This window comes from Fundulus heteroclitus, chromosome 10 (genome assembly GCF_011125445.2).
Source record: "Fundulus heteroclitus isolate FHET01 chromosome 10, MU-UCD_Fhet_4.1, whole genome shotgun sequence".
In the NCBI taxonomy this organism is placed as follows: Eukaryota; Metazoa; Chordata; class Actinopteri; order Cyprinodontiformes; family Fundulidae; genus Fundulus; species Fundulus heteroclitus.
In genome coordinates this window covers 4,944,684-4,965,317 of record NC_046370.1, presented here as the reverse complement: position 1 = coordinate 4,965,317, position 20,634 = coordinate 4,944,684, and the positions used below count along the sequence as shown (strand labels likewise).

Below are 20,634 nucleotides of genomic sequence, written 5' to 3'. Positions count from 1 at the left end.
CAGATGAACTAAAGCTTTGGGTTGCCAAGTTTAAACGCAACATTAAGAAGGATTTAAAGAGTTTCTGTAAAGAGGAAACGCCTTCTGAGATGAGTATAAACTTGTTCACAAGAAACATTTTGTGCTGTGCTTGTCAACAAAGGAACAAATGTTATTCCACTAAATAAGTACTCGCTTGCTTTGGTGTGCTTCCTTTTAACTGTGACCAGAGTTTCCACTAATTTGTCAACAATCTGTGCTTTTTTTTTTCAGCGCAAACAACGTTTGTGAGTCACACCAAAACTTACACGGTGTTGCTATTCTACATTTGTGTGCATGCACCAATGCTAATGTAATGCTTGGCTTACTTAAGGCGCATAACGTAAATTCCAGGATTTCTGCAGATGTCTGCCCCCTCTGGCGAATAGTTGAAATTACACCAGTATTGTACAAATTTATGGGAGAAGGGGAAAAGTGCCTCTGCGACTGCACAGGTCTTTTTTTTTTTTAGAGGGATAATGTCTTCTGAGGTAAGAAAGTTACACATATTGAAGTTAGCCTGTGTTCTCTCACTAATTCATCGATAACAGGGGAGACTCAACAAAGTAGCCAGGTGAAAAAGAGTACATTGCGTGTCACACGCACACCCAGAAGATTCAGCCTGAATCACTCCCTAATAAACTGACTAATCCAGCCAATAGAGGCAACTGTGGTAAATAGAGGATAACTAATTTTACATGTTGGGCAATAGTAAGGGTGTGTATACGAAAAAAAAATTATATTTAACTTCAAAACTTGTACTATGCACCTTTAAGTAAAGGTTTCACAATTAGGAGCTTTTTGGGAGCCAAATGTTGTCGCCTTATGGCGGGATGAGCCAGATGACAAGAGTAGTAACTTCCATCTTTAATGTAGACCTATTCTTTTCCTTTATCTGTCGGCAGGTCACCATCGGACTGAGCTCATATTCAGTGCTGCCAACTTTGTATGTTTTATTAATAAGAACACATTTTTTCTACGATATTTTAACATATGCACGCCCTCGGCCACCTGACTACTTTGTTGAGTCTTTGCCGTAATCGATGCATTAGCGAGGGAACAAGGGCTAACTTCAATACGTATGACTTTCTTGCCTCAGGAGACATTAAGTCTCTAAACAAAAGACCCGTGCAGTCGTAGCAGCAAATGTTTTTCCTCCTCTCCCATACACATGCACAATACTGGTGTCATTTCAACTTGTTGCCAGAGGGGGGCACACTAGAGCAAAAATCCTGGACCTTACGTTATTCTCCTTTAAGCATGGATTGGGATAGTTTTTTTTAAGTGTTACTTATTGTAGCTGATAATCATTATGTGATGACAGATTGCCGTTTGTTATTTATATTACAATATATTTTTCTTGCATTGTCAATTATTAACTCATAATAGGGTATCCTTTCTCAATCACCAGCTCAAAAAGCCATATTATTAATCAATGTGTTACCCTGTGAATGAGTGGTGAAGTTAATCTTCTTAAACCTTTACATCCATTAAGCACCCTTTTTTGTTTCTTCCCATTTAAGAAAAAAAGAAAACAGTGTTCAGAGCCTATCCTTCATGGTGCCCTCTTTTCAGTCAGATTTCCAGCCACCATGTATAAATCCCCACCAGAGTCTTAATATTTATGATCAGACTCAACAGCCATTTATTACATGGACCCGTGAAATTAGTAAAATCCCTCTTAGCTCCTGCTTCAACAGCTACTCTTTAATCTTCATGTCAGTCATTTATTCTGAAATGATAGAGTATTCTTGCAGCAACGACTTGCTAGGATGAAGCACCCAACAGACACAGCAATATTGTCAGCAATAGTGGAATCCTGAGAAAGTTGCGCAAATCTTCGCCTTTTGTAGAACATTTCATAACTTATGGAGGATAAATGATCTGCTTTTGAAGCCAAGCAGCTATTTTGTTACCTTGGTGGCACAGATGTCGTGGGATGACAGCTTCTGCTTCAGGTTTGACTCACTAATCATGATGATGTTGTGTACTGTAAGCCTGAGTGGACATATGGCGCACCGTGACTGCAGCGTATGGGTGAGCAAGCCAAACTTTCTCACTGAGAGATGCAACTCCCCAAATTTACTTTTTTCAGGAATTTAGATATTCTTGTGTTTCCTGATTCACCATTAAGACATCCTAAATCTAATGCATTGTAGATTAATCTAGTTTCCATTATTTCAGGCAATTTTATCTTTAAATTCTCAAATTTTATTTGCAGAAAGAAAAAAAAAAAGCTACAACTTGCTGACATTTGACCAAAAAGTAATACAATTGTTATTTTAAAACAATAGAGATACTATTTACATTTACATACTAATGCAGATGATTTTAAATGAAAAATCTAGAATTCTGAATCGCTGAAATCAAAAATTTGTTTGCAATATCACTAACAAAAATTCCTGCAATGACATAAATATGCATCATAAGAATGGTTCAGCCATTTCTGGGCTGTACTGTGAAAATGTTAAAAGGATGTTCAGCTGTTTACGTTTTGTGGTACACTCTAAAAGGAGAATGTTGAAACATCTTAAATGAATTGCTTCAAGTAATTGAATTAAGTTTATTCAACTTAATTGATTCACAGTTTAACTTGACAACTTCTAAACTAAGTAAAATAAGTTGGATTAACTTCATTCAATTAATTGTTACTAATTGAAGCAATTCTTGTTCACTATTTAGAGCATACACAGCTGAAACTATAGTTTTACATACTATACAACAATACTTTTTCACTTTGTTTATGTAATTTTCTCTGTTATGTCACATAGTATTACATAATTTTTTTTTTGCCAAATGCCAGAGTAATTTGAAATAATATTCTTAGTTACTTTTTATTACTTTTGTCAAATTCAGAAATGTATGTAAGATAACAGAACCTTTGAACCCAGATGATATCATGACTTCATATGTTTCTGATTTCTGATTTTCTTCTTAAGTTACAACACATCAATTCATGAATCATCAACACATGGATTCATTGTAAAACCAATAAGAATGAGCCATGACATCAGGAAGAGAATTGGGAACTTCTATGGGTCAGGTTCATCCTAATTAGCTACAGGTTTTGTGCCCCATAGATAAATATATTTTACTATAAAATCTTGGTGGAAGCTGGTAGGAGAAATGAAATAGTGAAATAAGTTCTTCAGCTTTCATCATTCTGCTCAAGTCTGTCACTGCCTGCAACTCCTGTTAAGGCAGTGACAGACTGCCTGAACACCAGTCTTCTGCCCCAGTAATGGGGCAGAAGACTGGGGTAGAGTTTTATTTCCCTAAAGGACAGGAACTCCAGAACCACAATGGAATGGGTTTAAATAAAAGAACTAATGGGTTTGAATGGTCCAAAGTTCATTGTAAATCTGTGACAAGACTTCAACCTGACTGAGCCTGGGCAATTTGTCAAAGGAGATAAAATAAATACGAGGAGCTGGTTGAAACATATCCCACAGAAAGTGTCTGAAAATATTACCCTTACAGCCAACAGTACTTTATTTTTGTATTTCAAAGCCATGATTAGCCAGTGACTACATTTCCAACATGTGCATACCCACTTGGCTCCCTGCACTCAGCCTGTCATGGCTCAGCCATCAGGTACATTCATCTTGGTGAGAAATTTCTGTTTTTCAAGCCATTTAACCGAGCCTTCATCTTCCAGCAGCATTTATATATGTCAGAGTGGAAGTCAGTGAGCCAGGATGCAAATGGGGGCGTGCACGTAGAAGCGTGTGTGCGTGCAAATTTAGCTGAGGTTGAAAGTTGTATTTGGTCAACGACGATGTTGGCACGATTTATATCAAATATTTCCTTTGCATAAATTAACCGGGGTACCTAATTATGTGTTTCAGCTCATGGTGCCTACTGGTGAGCTCTTGGAGAAGTTCTAATATGTTTTTGGATTTACAAAGCAATATTGGAGCCCAATTCGCTGGTATATTTGGGCAGGTAATGACATTGGCTTCACACGAGCCGAGCGATCTGTTTATTTCATGTCTGAAATCATAATTTGTAATTTGGGCTGCAGTGATAATATCATAGCATACACGCCATTTGTATGCTACCTCTGTGGCTCTTAACACTTTCCCTGGTATTTAAATGAGAAAAAAGGTAGGCATCAGGAAAATTATTTGCAAAATGCTAAATGAAAACATCTGTTTGTCACCATGTAGACCTTTTATTCCTACAGGCTTACAAACACAATACACCTTTTATTACATAATCTGTTTTCCTCCCTATGGACAATGGATATCTATATCCAATAAATTGATAAATGCTTTCCAAGTAGGAGTTGGTGATATGATGGTATTGGATAATGAAGGAATATAAACTGTTCATGATCTGCAAAACTAGAAAGATGGGGTTGATTTCTAATGGAAATACTGTCTATAGTTGTTTTATGCTCTCGCTGGGATGCATTAGTTTTGTTTTTCTTTCCCTTTAGCTTCCTAGAATACCTTTTAGGTAGAAAAAAATGCACCTATGTGTTGTGCTTGCCTACCTCTTAAGTTAAAATACTTGTTTTAGTATACATTTTCAATCTGACATAAACAAGACAGAAATTTGTATTTATTTGACGCTTGCACTTATTTAACTTTACCTGTAATTGAACTGTTGTGTAAAAAGATTTTGCAAATTAAATAGGAGTTTCATGTTTTGGGCCATTCTTCTCCTATGCACCTGTTTCAGTTGTAGATGTGGGATGCTTTGTGTTTGTTTACATGACAAAAGTAGACAACATTTCATAAAATCTGCTTAGAAATGTAATTTGGGATATATGCCCTGTTTTAATTTAGGTTTCACAGAGGCAAATTTGTAATATTGTATCCTTGTTTCGTTGCCCACCCCTATCTTAAGGCTCTTTTATTGTATAGATCAATTGAAAATCTCATTAGACCAGGTAATGGAGCTCAACATTTTTTAATTGACCACATATAGAGCTTAGGCCAAGGGTGTCCAAACTTTTCATTACATGGGCCAAAATTGTCATTTCAAAACTAAAATTACCCAAAAATATATACATTATGGTTTTTACTTTAACCAGCCCTCACAAATTATGATCATGCACTATTTAAATTAAACTAATTAGTGAGATTTTATGTTTGAAAGGGATGCGTAAATCATTGCAGATTGAAAATTTAAAAGGGTTTTGTATATTTTGTCATATTAAAAGATGATCGTGCATTTTGCTAATTCTTTTGGACCCAAATTAATTTTTTTTGTCTATTCTCCGCAATAGGAACAGGACTTGAGTCAGTCTTTTTTGAAAACAGTTGCTGTAAATAGCCAATTTTAAAAAATGAATTAAAAGCCAATTTTGGTGCACGACAGTCTGCATTTGAGAAAAAGTCATTGAAAAAATGTGGTCCTATTCATACTATGAAATTAAAGATACTTTGTGTTGTACCTAATATTTTCCATTGTAAGAAAACGATAAATTCTATGTAAGAATTTTGCTTTAATTAAGAATTAAGAATAAAAAGCCACCATCTGCATTACTCACATGTGCTGTTGCGGCAAATAAATGTTGAATTGCAGCTGAGGGCCACACAAAATCAATCCTGGGGCCATAAATGGCCTCCGGGCCCCACTTTGGCCACCACTGGTTTAGACAGATATGTGAAAGTAAGAAACGTACCTTAGAATAGTTTTGAATATCATTCTAATATAGTTTCTATTGATTGTTTTAACTTTAATCATCTATACATTATACAATTTTGAGTAATTTATTCCATGGTAGATTTTTTGAAGTCATCCAGTATTGTAAAAGCTAATTTAGAACCTTATATCCTCAAAAATCAATGCAGGTGAAGTAAATTGAGTATTTCTGTGCTCAAAAGGAAAGAAGAGCGAAAACATGTAAACAGCATATACTGTATACAAAAAAAATACCCACAGCATGCTAAAGGGATCAACACATTTTAAATTGTACGGTCTTTGGGTTGGAAGATTTATTGTTACTACTTATTTCCATGTCCACAGTTCACATGCACACTGAACCAGTGGCTAGAGACAAATGCCTTAGGAGACAAATATGTTGCCTCAGGGAACTAGAGCAACCAGATTATTCTTGAGACGCTTGCTCAGAAGATAATCTAGCCAACTTTATTTATTGCTCAGTAACTTTATTCACAGCAAGACTACTGATGAGATATGAGGATGAACTGGAACAAGAGGGTAAGTACCACAGTCCCTAGTCGCGTCAATGCCTCTGAGATTTCCCATTGAAATCTGATTTTAAAATGTCACAGTTAAATCTTTAAGATCATCAAACAATTTTGATGTATTGCTTTTTAAGATATTTTAACCAATTTTATGTTGTCAGACAGGTTCTATTTACTGTAGGTGATTTCATCATCAACTCGTTATCAGGTCCAGGGGTGGCAAGTGATGTTGGACAGGAAAATGTGGCTAAAAACTGTTATTTTTTAATGACTTAACAAGAAGCTAATTATTTTCTTTACATAGGAACAGATTGGTTTGGATAGCTTCTTTCACTTAATTAATGAAATCATTATTTAAAACATTTTTATATTTACTCAGGTTATCTTTGTCTGAATATAAAATTACTTTGAGGATCTTAAACATACATCTAAAACCTCCACCCACTAACTTTTTTAAAGCGACGTGAGTTTCAGTAATGCATGTGACATCTTTTTGAAGACCTTCAATCACATCCTTCCCTCAGTCTATGTATTAGGTTACATGACCGAAAGGCAGCTTTACAGATTGATCATGTTTATTGATTTTTAAAAGACGCAGCATTTAATTTCACGTGTTCCTGGAAACCATGCTTGCAGTTAGTGGTTTGGATTTCAAGCCTTTTGGTCTGAATTATTAATGCGATGATTATGGGACACCATTAACAGCAAAAAAAAAAAGTTTACTTGTTCAGACGTCCAGTTCTAGACGATCACCTTTGTTTTCTGTGTTTACAGCAATACTGTTACGTAGCAGAAGTATGCAAACCTATAGGATTAAGTTATTTACCAGTATCAAGGCTTACCAAGATTTTCTATTATTGTTTCAAAACTGCTTTAATTTTCTTCATAAATTCTGTATCCTTTTAATGATATGAAAATGAGCACAAATATTTCAGGGTACATGGGACAGATTAAAGGAGCACTGCCCCTCCCCTGCCTGTTGCTGTGCCTACCTCTTATCTAGATAAAAGTAGGATTCTGTACCTTCCTCTCACTTTTTAAAAAGATTAATTCAGGAGTTTGGAAATATTACGGTCTGGAAAACCACAACCATGACTTAAAAAAATTATTGGTTTGAATCTAATAGATCAAAATTATATGGTAAAGAAAAAGGAAATGTAATTACATCTATAGATTCTGTCTTTTAATTGTGATGTTGCTTCTCATTATTTTGTGAAAACCACAGGAATAATGCAAAAGTAATGCTTAATTGCTCGTACCTAATTGTTCCGTTCAGTGCAGAATGCCGTACTTTCCTTTAACTGGTTTTGGAGAGACAGAGGAAGGAGTAATGGTTGAAACACCTAGCCTTTGTTTAGCTGAAGGATACATCATGATAATCATCAAGTCAATAATGCAATTCTATCTTGTGTCATATGTGCATTATTTTACACTTGGCTTAGTTTCAGACAGGAATGAGGTCACTTACGGTTAATGGATTTGTGATATCTAACCCATTAGATAAATTATGTTTTTTTCTCTAAAGCCACTGTGGCTGTTTACGCAGCTTGAAGTTAAAATTGCTACTCTTCTTCAGCTACATAACCACATCACAGCTCATAATGTTCACATGATCGAGGTAATAATGGGTATTTTTTATGATAAGAACACATAATACTGATAAGTTACCCTGCCAGATTTCCATATTGTTAGCCGCTGACTTTGATGGAATAGCACATTAAGGATGTATCAGGTTTTCAAACCATCTCTTGATCCACGATTTCGGCATTTCTCATATCTTCAGTGGAATAATTGCAATTTTAGGCTGCCCGCTACCTTATCTAAGCTATTGCAGGCATATAATGGTGTGATGAAAATTGTGTTGTAAAAGTATTTTGTTAATATAGATCATTAATATCTCATATTTTATATGTCAATCTTAAACAGCTTTAACCAGAATTGTATCTTTCTGTTTGGCATTTTCCATGTTTTGCCATATTACGACAAAACATTTAAATAAATCTAATTTAAAATAAATACTAATTTCCCTAGTCCCAGAAAGGAGAAATCTTGTCTCTGTTTAACCCAGACTCTAGGGAGCAGTGTGCTACCAACACTGAGTGGAGCTGGAGGTACTGAGTTTTCAAACCAGCAACCTTAGGGCCTCTCCAGCTCTCTAACCTCTAGGCCACCCCATGCCAGATGTTCTCCCCATTGTGGAATCGAACCCCAGACTCCCATGTCACAATGAGGGATACTCACCACTATACTAATGAGGAGAACCCTAATTTAATTTATGATATGTAAGACCATCACAAAGTAGAGTACAATAGTATAGTAGGAGGAAAGTTGTTCTTATAGATAAAAATCATCTTTGTCAGAGCCAAGACATGGTGATCCCACCTAAATTGACAGGCTACACAAGTGGGACATTGACCCAAGGAGCTAAGAGCCCTTAGTGTCTCTGGAGGGACAGGGAGAATCTGTTGATAGGACAATAATTAATTTTGCACTCCACAAATCCGCCCAAGAAGAAGCCCACTGCTGTAAGAAAGTAATAAAGAGTCCAAATTCTAGTTTATAACAAGCCATGCAGGGAACACTAGAAACATGTGGAAGGAGTTGGTCTGGTCAGATAAAACCAAAACTTAATCTTATATGCCCTGATGCAAAATACTATGTGTGCTGGAAAACATAAACGTCATAATACCCTGAACACACCATATAAATGGTTCACGTGGCGGTGGCAGCATCATGCTGTGGGGATACACAGAGACAGGTTAAACTGGACAGAGTTGCTGGGAAGATCAGTGGAACATAAAACAAAATAAGGCAAGATAAAAACCTGTCGGCGGCTGCACAACAGTACAGCAACTCCAAAGATACAGCCAGAGTTTAGACTGGATTAGATCAAAGGATATTCATTTACTCTGTGTTGAATACCCACCTTAACATGGTGGAGGGTTTGCATACCCCTATGATATAGAGGGCCTTGTTGTCTGGAGCTTTAGCTCCTGAGCAACTAGTGGTTGAGTTTTGGCATGCTAATTCCTGGCGGCATGATCTAGCTTTGTGGAATGTCACCTTGGAGCTGTGGTGTGATTTTGAGTGGTACCAGCTACAAAAACTGTTGGACCCACCTCTACACACAGCCTGGTATCTGGAATGTCTTTGCCACAGCCAAAACTATACAGATTAAAAACGGATCTAAAAGGAGTAAACCATATAAAAATCTCATAAAAATAAATAGTACTCAACTTGAACCAAAAACAAACAAAGACTGTTAGTTAACGCATTGATTTCTGATAACCAGATTCATTTATTTTGTCTCACAGAAACCTGGCTGCAAGAGTACTATGTTAGTATAAATGAGTCAACTCCTTCTAATTATTTAAATTTCCACATTCCCAGAAATACAGGACAAGGAGGAAGAGGGATTTATTAATCATCCCCAGGCCAATTAAAAACTACCCTTTAACCCTTAGTTTCCCTCATTCAAACTGCAAAGCAATAAAACCTCATCTGTTTGTTGTTTTGTATCGTCCACCAGGCCCTTACTCTCAGTTTTTAGATCAGTTTTCAGACTTCTTATCTTATTTAATGTTAAACACTGACAAGGTTACTTATAGTGGGGTATGTTCACACTGAATGTGATAACCTTAATGTAGCCTTATCCTAGATTCAATTGGTTTTGCTCAAAATGTGCATAACCAACACACTCTTGCCTTCATGCTTTGGACCTTGTGCTGACATATGGTATTGATTGTGGTGAATTAACAGTATTTCCTCAAAACCCCTAGGGCTTGGTTGTCCTTGGGGACTCCTAAAGCACCTGACAAATACAGGGTGGCCAGATGGGAGCAATGGCTTGGGTATGGGAGGGATTTGGAGAGATTATGGAGAGACTTTCAGTTGAACTCAAGGAGGCTCCAGAAAACCATTTGATGACTCAGAAAAAGGAACTGAGGACACTGTTGGGCAGTGGAAGGAGCACTTCTTTAAACTGGTCACCGTGTCCTCCATGGATGAGGCAGAGCCTGGAGACTCCATCTCTGTGGGGTAGGTCACTGAGATTGTGAAAAAAAAAAAAAAAACTCCCCGGTGGCAGGACATTAGGTGTGGATAAGATTCTCACTGAGTTTTTGAAGGTACTGGACATTCTAGGGCTGTTACAGTTGACACGCCTCTTGAATGCTGACGGACAATTGAAATGACACAGCTGGAGCAGCAGACTAGGGTGGTAGAGAGTAGTTTCCAATTATGAAGGGATCACACTCCCTAGCCTCCCTGGGAAGCTTATTTTGGGGTGTTGAGGAGAAGGCTCCGAACTTATTTTTTGAAGCACCAATTTAGGATAAGCAGTGTGGATTTTGTTGTGGCTGTGGAGCAGTGGCCAAGACTGTTACCCTCTCAGAATTACTGAGGGACTCATAGGAGTGTGCATATTTGATCTACATACTATCCAATCCTTGTATGCACAAAGCAAGAGCTGTGTCTGTATTCTTGGCACAAAGTTGAGCCTTTTTCCAGTGTGCATTGGCCAGGGCTGCTCCTTGTCACCTTTCATCCTTTTGTCTGGAAGAAGGTATCTGAATTTGGAACCTCAGGATCTCATCTTTGTTTTTGTGGATTGCTGTATTGGGTTCTTCAGGCAATGACCTCCAGCATGCACTGGAGTGGTTTGCTGGTTAGTGTGAGTCATCTAATCCATGAACCCTGACTGGAAACAAGTGGACTGCCCCCTATAGGTTGGGGATCAATCTCTGCCTCAAGCAGAGGAGTTTTAAGTATAGTTGTGTCTTTGTGTAATAGTAGGATGAATGGGGGAAGGACAGACGGATTGGGGCGTGGTCTACATAAATGCTGGCATTACTTCAGTCTGTTGTTGTGAAAAGAAAGCAGAGCTGAAAAGCAAGGCTCTTTATTTACTGGTCTGTCTAAATTCCAACTATGGTCATACTGTATGGATCATGCCTGAAGGATCCCGGTTACAAGCTGGCAAAATGAGCTTCCTGTGGAAAGTGGCCAAGCTTAGCTTTAGAAATAGGGGGAGCATGGGGGGGAGCTCAAAGTAGAGTTACCGCTTCTCTGCATTAGAAAGGAGTCAATTGAGGTGTCATGGGCATCAGATCAGACCCTCCCTTTGGAAGCTTTCCAGGCACGTCCCACTGGTAGGACACCGTGTGAAAGATCCATAACTTGCAGGTGGACTGGAATCACCTTGGGACCCCCCAGAATGATCTGGAGGATGTTGCTGGGGGGAAGGATGTCTGTCTAAAACATTTCTGGAAAAATCTCGAAAATCGATACTAATAAACGCTCTCAATCCAATCTGAAAGAACTTAAGCTTTTTTGCAAAGAAAAAGAAGACTTACATCTGTAATTGCAGATTTCCCATGTTTTCTATTCCTTTCACTTCACAATTTTGTATTTGTTTGTCTTTTTTGTCACACAAAATCCAGATAAAATACAATGAAAATCAGGGCTGTAATGTGAAAGTAAAAACATTTCAAAGGGTTAAGAATACCGTAGCTCCACATAATTTTTGCATTTTTTGCAGGAGAGTAATGTGAATCTCAGCAACGTGTTGTTCACTCTGTGGCTGAAACATAGTTAGGCACTTTGTCATTGTATGCTGAGCAGAGTGACTGTAATACGGTAAGTTGATTCAGTCACAGTGAGAGCCAGAAACAGCAGGAGGCAGAGTACAAGAAGCAAAAAAAGCCAATTTTTTTTCAACTGAAACGATGGCTGGCCAGTTCAGCAGATGCATTCCTCCAGCCAGAAAGCCCGACGCTGTGGAGTGCCAAAGGGTTCTGCACATGTCACAAAACCCTTCCTCTATCATTGCCACTGAATGCAGACAGATGGCTAATTGCTCCTCTGTGAAACTAAATATGGGCTTGCCTAAGTGTCTGCGCTCAGGTCCACCTTAGACGGCTGGGAACATGTATGACATTTAAATTTTACAAAAGCAAACTACATTTTGAATCCAGACATTGCGCACTAACAGGTTCCTGGAACACATACACATCAGACTCCACTCTAAAAGGATGATTATTTCACAACTAGCAGACAAATGCGATGTTCAGCATTAGCGCCATGACAGTAGAAAAACACGCAGACCTCTGATCATCGCTTTCAGGGCTAGAAATGAAATATACTAAATTATTCTGCTTTGTGTACCATGGGTCACAGTGGCAGATAAAAGCTTTTGTGATGGATAATGGGCATTGAAAGCTACAGCCTGAAAACCAGACAGCGATAGAAAAAGAGTGGTTGTCAAATATAGTGACGGATTTGTTGCAGTGATGTGGTGTCTTATACTGAGTGCTACTTTGAAATACCAGGGATACAAACAGTGACTTAACACTGCACAAACTGAGACCTTTAAGAAGTGAAAAAGAAAAAAAAACTTCAGCCTCTTACCAGCTATGATGGGAGCCAAGCGAAAGATGTCTGAGAGCCGGCTATTGACTGGTTCATATGGAGAGTATTCCAGTAAATCATTACCTGCGGAACAAAACAGATTGTCAACTTGAGTGGTTAAAATTACGTGTGTGTGTGTGTGTGTGTGTGTGTGTAAGTCTACGCATGTTTGTTTCCACCTCGTTTAAGTTATGTCATTAGACGTCCGCAATTCTGAAGAGTAAACTTCACTCCCCATGGTTTTAACAAGTTTACCATAATTTTGTATGTAAAAAAAAATATACATTTGAGTTTCTTTTATTAGATGTATATCAATGAAGAAGTGTCTTGCTTAATATAGAGGGGGGAAAGATAACTATTGAGCCGCTCAACCTTTTTCTCAGCATTACTTAGATGGGGTTGCTGACATGAAATTTGCTCCAGATGTTGGTTACTATCCAAACATCCTTCACATACAGTGAAATCAATATCTATGAACCCATACATTTAATTATGTGTATTAAAGGGGAATAACAAAGAGAATACATTTTGAGAACATGGAAAAAACAGGCTACAAAAAGCCAAGAAAATAGCAGAACTCTGCCAGTATCCGGAAAGCAATTATGTTTCCTATCGGTCCAAATTAACATTGAATATTTAGTGCTGACTGATGTCCTAGAAAATTATTTTCTATTAACAATATATTTGATAGGAAGCATTTCAAAATGTTTAAAGGAAAATAACTCTCTTGAGCATCACAGCCTTCACAGCAAAACAGACTGATGACGTTGGTTACAGATGTATTTATAGACTTCTGAGTGTGCACTGTTGAGGCCATAATCTGGAAGTGGAAATATCATCATTTCACCATAAACCAGCCATGAAAAGATGCTCTTCGCTAGATTTTCGGGAGAGGCTTCAAAAGCATAATCAAGAGATTTCTCCAGGAGGCAAGGAACACTCACAGACAGCTTCAGAAACATTAACAGGTATTTTCAGACAAATGGACTGAACTTCGGCAGCGTTTTTATAGACATATTGACCACTCAACACGCTTTGCACTAGAGCCACACTCACCCAATTGCACTCACAAATGCACACTTTCATACAGAGATACGTAACTTGGGGTTAGTTGCCTTGCCCAGGGGCACATTGATATGTGACAAGGGGATCCTGGAATCAAAAGAGCTACTTTAGCAGAGCCACAGTCCCTGCTAATAGATTTATTATATGAACAATATGTAATTAACAAAACTGAAAAAGCTGCTATGCTATCCACACTCACAGCTTAAAAGTTTTCTCCAGAGGTTTAATGGAAAATAAATGGAGAAATGTGCCTGTCTGTCTGTCTGTCTGTCTGTCTGTCTGTCTGTCTGTCTGTCTGTCTGTCTGTCTGTCTGTCTATCTATCTATCTATCTATCTATCTATCTATCTATCTATCTATCTATCTATCTATCTATCTGTCTGTCTGTCTGTCTGTCTGTCTGTCTGTCTGTCTGTCTGTCTGTCTGTCTGTCTGTCTGTCTGTCTGTCTATCTATCTATCTATCTATCTATCTATCTAACTATGCTATAACCAACTGTTCCACTTTTTTCTAAATATTAAAAAAAATAATTGTAATTAGTTGTTCAATATTTATTCCCTGTCATTCCATTTTATTATCCAGCAATTATTTTGGACTCATTTGTACTTTTTGTTGTTGCTGCTGTTATCATCGTCTTCTGTGAAAAAGGTTGAAGTGTTCAATTCTTCTTTCCCCCTATGTATATAGCAATTTCATAGATAAAAAAGTTATGTTGGTTCAAACTAATAACATCTAGAGGAAGGGTTAGGTTGGGCAGGGTTAGCTCTAGCTGTTAATACTGGGGGTGAGGATATGTTGTGTCAAGAGATGGACCGATTAGATTCCTCTGGCTGATACTGATTTCTGTTTTTTTTTTCACCTGCGTCTTTTTTCACCCACAAGACTATAATACAAAATATAGAAAAATAGTGTTGTAAGTTTCTTGACATAGGTGGCAATTTTCATTTAAACAGAAAATGGCAGAATGCATATGACAAAACAGCATACTCTTAAAGCTGCAGTAGGCAACTTATGTATGAATGTATTTTTTTACATATTTGTTAAAACTGTCACAATGTCCTGACAGTAAAATATGAGACAGATAATCTGTGAAAAATAAAGCTCCTCTGGCTCCTTCCAGTGGTCCTACTGCCATCTGCAGAATTAAAATGTTCCCGGTCAGAAACAACCAATCAGAGCCAGGGAGAATGTCTGGCTCTGATTGGCTGTTAGCAGTAAATCACTCGTATGTATGCGCTGCTCACACCTGCTCCCTGCAGAGCGTTGCTGTAATTTAAGCTCAAGATTGCCAGTAGGCTCCAGCTGGGCATAGAAATGGTGGAGAAACAAAAAGCTGTAACAAAACGGACCTTTGCTGGAGAGGCACCTGCTCAGAAAACAAAGACAGGTAAACACTGGAGCAGCACGGCTAGGCTCCGCTGTGGGGGAGCAGCTGTGGAGGGAGAGCTGCAGTGGAGAAGAGAGCAAGGAGGAGGGACCTCTAAGGTGTGCTTGTTCAAATGTTCAAACAAAGTCCACGGTTTTCTCAAAACTCCCTACTGCTCCTTGAACTGTGGTGCTGATTTATGCATACTGACAGAAAATATTGACACTCTTTAGTTCTTAGGCATTCATAATGAAGGGAAAAGAAATCATAGAAAGAACACAGATTATGATCTCTGGTCGAGTGATTGGTGTAAAATAAATATGTCTCCTATTAGGATTATTGTGTGTTTATGTATGTGTCGGCATGACATAATTTCAACAGTCATTAAAAGATGTAGTCTATTCTTTGACACTATAATACACGCTGATTATTCATTGCTTATTACATTGTCTGTGTTTGTTTAGTGAACTTTAGTATTTAATAATTTTAACATCTCTGGGGAGGTCCGGGTAGAGATTTGCCGTGCCTTTGCTTTCTTTTAGTAACACACTGCTAGATCTGACATGGTATTAAGGCTTCTTTGGTGACATAAAATAGAACCTGAGAAGGTGCAGCATCAGAATGTCTGCATTTAATGAATATGTAGCTTTATGGGATTATGGTTTAGACGTTAAAGGCAAACACAACCAGAATTGCTTTAATTCATGTATTTCATACGGCCAAATGTTTTAGCTCAAAGTCCAACACAGACCTGAAGCCTGCTAAGGTTTCTTAACCAAACTATATCTAACATTTAGGAAAACTGAAGACTGATTTCATCCTTAGAAATAACCATATCCACTTTGTGACATAATAAGAGACATCAGTCACTCTTATTCAGTTCTTACCTATTAAATGTTCATTTGTATTTACAGTATGAAGCACTCATTGACTTGCTTGTTTTAGGTTTTTCTTGTCTCTCAACTGAAATAATGCATTATGGGACATTTGTCATATGGTCTAGTCTGGGAGCAGACAAGGGGGGGGGGGGGGAGGCTGCGGCCTAGCTAGGGGTGTGATTACTTTGTCTCTGCTCTGGTTCTCAATAAAGTGTTGGAACTTGATGAAATCACTGCTTCCTTTTATTCAATAAGTAACTGGGGAATCAGTTATGATTAATTTCCCACAACATACAACAAGCTGGATTTAAAATCAAATGTGGAAAAGCTGAATTTCTTATGCATAAACCCTCAAGAGAATTGTTCATTTATTGTTCATTTATTTGTGTTTTGAAATAAGAAGATTTAAACACAACTTGAACAAGCAACCGTTTAATTTGGAAAGATCTTCTTTTCATTTTATAATAATACCATAAAATCACAGGCGAAGAGAAATTTCACATGTTTTCTCATATTCCATAACACCCTTCACAGCTGAACCTTCACTAGTGAAGGATAAGGAAGGAGAACTTGACTAAAAAAGGATGTGACCAGCTCCACACATTCACTGTCATGGCTGTGTTATAAACCATAGTGTTTTATATACTGTCAAAACCAATATTTTAGTGCAATTGGATCGCCTGTTAAACAACTTTTTGAGAAATTAAAAAAAAAAAAGTTTTTTTACAGTTTTCCATTTGGAGCTTAACTAAAGGAGGATTTTGTTCTTTTTTTTTCATTTTAAAGGACAAACAAAAGCTAAAAAGGGAAGCGGCATGACCAGCATACAAAAGAGACAGTGGCTGAGTTCAGACGGTAACATGAGACGCTACAATCATCCCTTGAAAAAGGTAATGATAATGACACCGGCCACATTTCGGCATAGGTTGACTCATGGATTTATCGCTACATTGTGAGACTAACTGGCCTTCCCGCCTCGTCATGGTAAATATAACCTTACATGATGCAGTCTCAAGTCATTGACAGTTTCCACTCGCGCAGAGAGTGTGGGTCATGTCCAGTGGCTCAGCGTGATGTTGGCAGCGGATGTTGTCCCAACCATCGCACATGAATATGCCCTTTATGTCAAAGTTTGGTGTTTGTGTTTTATCCGCCAAAAGGCATAAACATGGAGACAGCAGCAGAGTTGTTCCTGCCCAGGGCACTAAGCATTTTTAAACCTTCTGCCAGAATTGATTGACCAGGGAGCTTTTCCACATAAAAAATAGAACATTTGCTGTTTATTAATAAAAAATTTAAAAGCCTGCTTGGTGTCCAATAGTAATGTTGCAGAATTTCATGTTGAATATATAAATATCCATTTACCATAGCCAAAATCTGTGACCATGTGCTTCTGTCGACTTCACGATAAAGGCTTCTCTGCTACTTTAACTTTATTTCTGAAGCACTTGGACACAATTTAATCACCTCTAGTGCAGCGTCTAAGTTAAACCTCAATTTAAACCGCCTACATTGAACAGAGATTTCCTAGATACTCATTCCTAAGTGTTGGAGGGTGGTGCCCTATTGGTTAGAGAGCAGGGTGCTCTTTCCTGGAGAGGCTGCAACGTTCTGGGTTCAAATCCCACTGACTGCCACTCTGGGTTCCCGAGCAAGACGTTTTGCATCAGATTGCTCCCTTGGCACCACAGAGAGGCAGCCTGCTACTCCCTAAGGGTTGAGTTAAACGCAGAGGGACACATTTCATTGGAATGTATATTGCAATGGCAAATAAAGATGATTATTGAAACTAATTTTGAAATTAACTAAACAGTTATTGTATTTGTTACATATATTGAGGCAATTATGACGCATGTAATGCAATGTTCAACCTTCCTGTATACATATTTATATGTATGTGTTTGCATTCCACTCTGCCTCATTCAAGCTCACCTTGCAAACTCTGAAATATGCTCCAAAAGATCCTGAGGCAGTTCTTCTCCTTCTTCATGCCTCTCCTGCACCTGCAGTTGTACAGGGAGCTCTGCTTCATGGCTTCTATGGCGCTGCGGCACTCGCCCTGCGCCTCGGGACCGGTGACCGCGCTGAAGTTGCTCTCCCTCCCCGCCACGCACTGCCTCATCATCCGGTACTTGGTGCTGCAGGAGTACTCCTTCAGACATTGCTCGCTGGCCTTCACGCAGTCCAGACGGGCAGCACGGGAGGCTGAGCCGCCGTCACCTTTCAAGGTGAACAACGAATCTGAGAGCCACAAAAACTCAAGTCAGGTTTGAGAGTAATTGGAGACGGTTAGGCGGTTTTACGCACGCCAACAGGAGCAAAGGAATAGACAACACCATAGCGCAATACATGCAGTGAGCGCAACAAAACTTTATTGGCCAAAACTGGAAATTGGCATCGCATTGAAAAAGAAAATCAGTTAAATCAAAGTGCGCTTGGTATATGGAAATACACTGATAAAAACGAGAATGCCACTTACCCAAAATGGACAAAATAAATACCAAAGTTAAAATCATTGCGCTTCTTGGATGTCTTTTTTGAAGATTTAGTCAACTGTTGCTGGAATTAAAATAAACTCCCAGAAGAACTCGTCGGACTGATCCACTTTCCTTCTGGCTGCCGATCAGGTGAGCCGAGGTAGCGACACATTCTTTAGATCCAACAGTGGCAATCCAAATGCTCGAATAAAACCACCGCCTTGAGAATCCGCCGTTCTCTTCCTGAAAGACCCTCAGAACAAGTAGCCTAAGTCGTGAATCAGCGCTGACTGACTGTTCCCACTTCGCCCCGCTGTTGTTCCGACCGCTCTGAGTCTGAGCAGCCGATGCGCGCTGTTAGAGTTGCGCATGAGGGGGGCCAAACTTAATAAAACACCACAGCGCAAAAAAAAAAAAGAAAAAAAAAAAGAAAAAACAGTCAGTGGCCGCCCGCAAACTGAACAATCAGTAGAACTTAACCAAGGTGTGGAGAAAGTTAGTTTTGTCCATCAATATAAATTGTATCCCAACATTTGAAAAAAAAAAACAAATAAATAAAAACAAATAATCCCTCCATGCAGAGCAGGTGAAACCACAGAGTAATTACGCTGTTTGATCCGGACCAACCTCCACTCTGAGGGAAAACTGAAGGGATCGAGATGTGCAACGCATGGGATGTGTGACGTCATGCGTCTTTCCACTAAATGACCGTCATAGATCCTTTGATATCCGGACCTGGACTTGCAAGAGAATCGGGATTCTCTCTTCCAAAGTCATGCAGCTGCAACTTAATATCTCGGAATATCGTAGAAACGTTGGTTTATTGATTCGTTACACAGCGGGACAGTGTTTCAAGCATTTATTTCAGTTTATTTTAAAGTTCAAGGCATATAGCTATAACAATTCAATTCAATTCAATTTTATTTATATAGCGCCAAATCATGAAACATGTCATCTCAAGGCACTTTACAAAGTCAAGTTCAATCATATTATACAGATTGTGTCAGATTATACAGATTGGTCAAAATGTCCTATATAAGGAAACCAGTTGATTGCATCAAAGTCCCGACAAGCAGCATTCACTCCTGGGGAAGCGTAGAGCCACAGGAAGAGTAATCTGCATTGTACATGGCTTTGCTGCAATCCCTCATACTGAGCAAGCATGAAGCGACAGTGGGAAGAAAAAACACCCATTAGCGGGAAGGAAAAACCTCCGGCAGAACCGGGCTCAGTATGAACGGTCATCTGCCTCGACCGACTGGGGTTACAGAAGACAGAGCAGAGACACAACAAGAGAGACAAAAAAGCACAGAAGCACACATTGATCTAGTAATCTGTTCTACATTAGATGGTAGTAGCGGGTGAGCCGTCTTCTCTGGATGATGTCACAGTTAACAGAACGCCAGACCAGGTGTACCTACTATGAAGAGAAAAGAGAGAGAACAGAAAGTTAAAGCAGAAATGACAACACATAATGCATAATTGAAGAACAGTAGAACTCAATAGAGTGAGAAAATTAGATCCTGATATACTCCAGTAGCCTAAGCCTATAGCAGTAAAACTATAAAGGTAGCTGAGAGTAACATGAGCCACTAGTTATAATTTTTGTCAAAAAGAAAAGTTTTAAGCCTAGTCTTAAAAGTAGACAGGGTGTCTGCCTCACAAAACCCTCACATTTAGATTCACTGAAAACTGGAATGTAACACAAAGCCAATAATATATTACTATGTTGTAAACACCCTCCTCATCGTGGGTAAGCAACAAAAGGTCATTGCTAAGGAAGCTGGCCATAATAGAAGGTTTAGTGGAAGGAAAAAAAGAGCATGTGCAATAACTAAAGATTTGTGATCTGTTAAAGTGTTTGTCGACATTGCCAGTGAATGTAACTGAAGCTGGAGTCAGTGCTTTAAGAGCCACCGCACAAAGGCAAGTCAAAGGTGTTGGTTACAACTGATTTCTCTCTGCAAGTCACTATTGAGCCAGAGACAATGAAAAAATGAGCTTATAATGGCTAAGGTGAAAAGTACCGTTTTGTTGCTCATCTCCCAGTCCTCTTTTCAGATAAAAGTAACTTCAGCATCTTAGCTGGAAATCAAAGTCTGGGGGGAGACTTTGATTTCCAAAGTTTCCAGTCAGGGAAGAACGTCAGCCATGTCTATCTATCAGGCAACAGGTGAAAATCCCCAGAAAATAACATGTGACAGTTTAAACAGTTTAAAGCTGTCTGTCTGTCTGTCTGTCTGTCTCTCTGTCTGTTTCCAT

At 38.7% G+C, this 20,634-nt stretch overlaps 1 protein-coding gene across 2 annotated transcripts in view; it reads right to left on the bottom strand.

The window, feature by feature from the left end:
* The window catches only part of gfra1b (gdnf family receptor alpha 1b), a 53,845-nt gene extending 34,819 nt beyond the window's left edge, over nucleotides 1–19,026 (bottom strand). The window contains exons 1-3 of one of the 2 annotated variants that reach the window (XM_036141817.1): nucleotides 18,375–19,026; nucleotides 17,828–18,136; nucleotides 12,588–12,671 (exon numbers count right to left, since the gene is read on the bottom strand). In XM_036141817.1, coding sequence (XP_035997710.1) covers nucleotides 12,588–12,671; nucleotides 17,828–18,136; nucleotides 18,375–18,411 — 430 coding nt within the window. In that variant the 5' untranslated portion in view covers nucleotides 18,412–19,026. The remainder of the gene's footprint in view (nucleotides 1–12,587; nucleotides 12,672–17,827; nucleotides 18,137–18,374) is intronic. The other variant, XM_012881232.3, reaches the window with a different exon arrangement.
* Nucleotides 19,027–20,634: the final 1,608 nt, after the last annotated feature.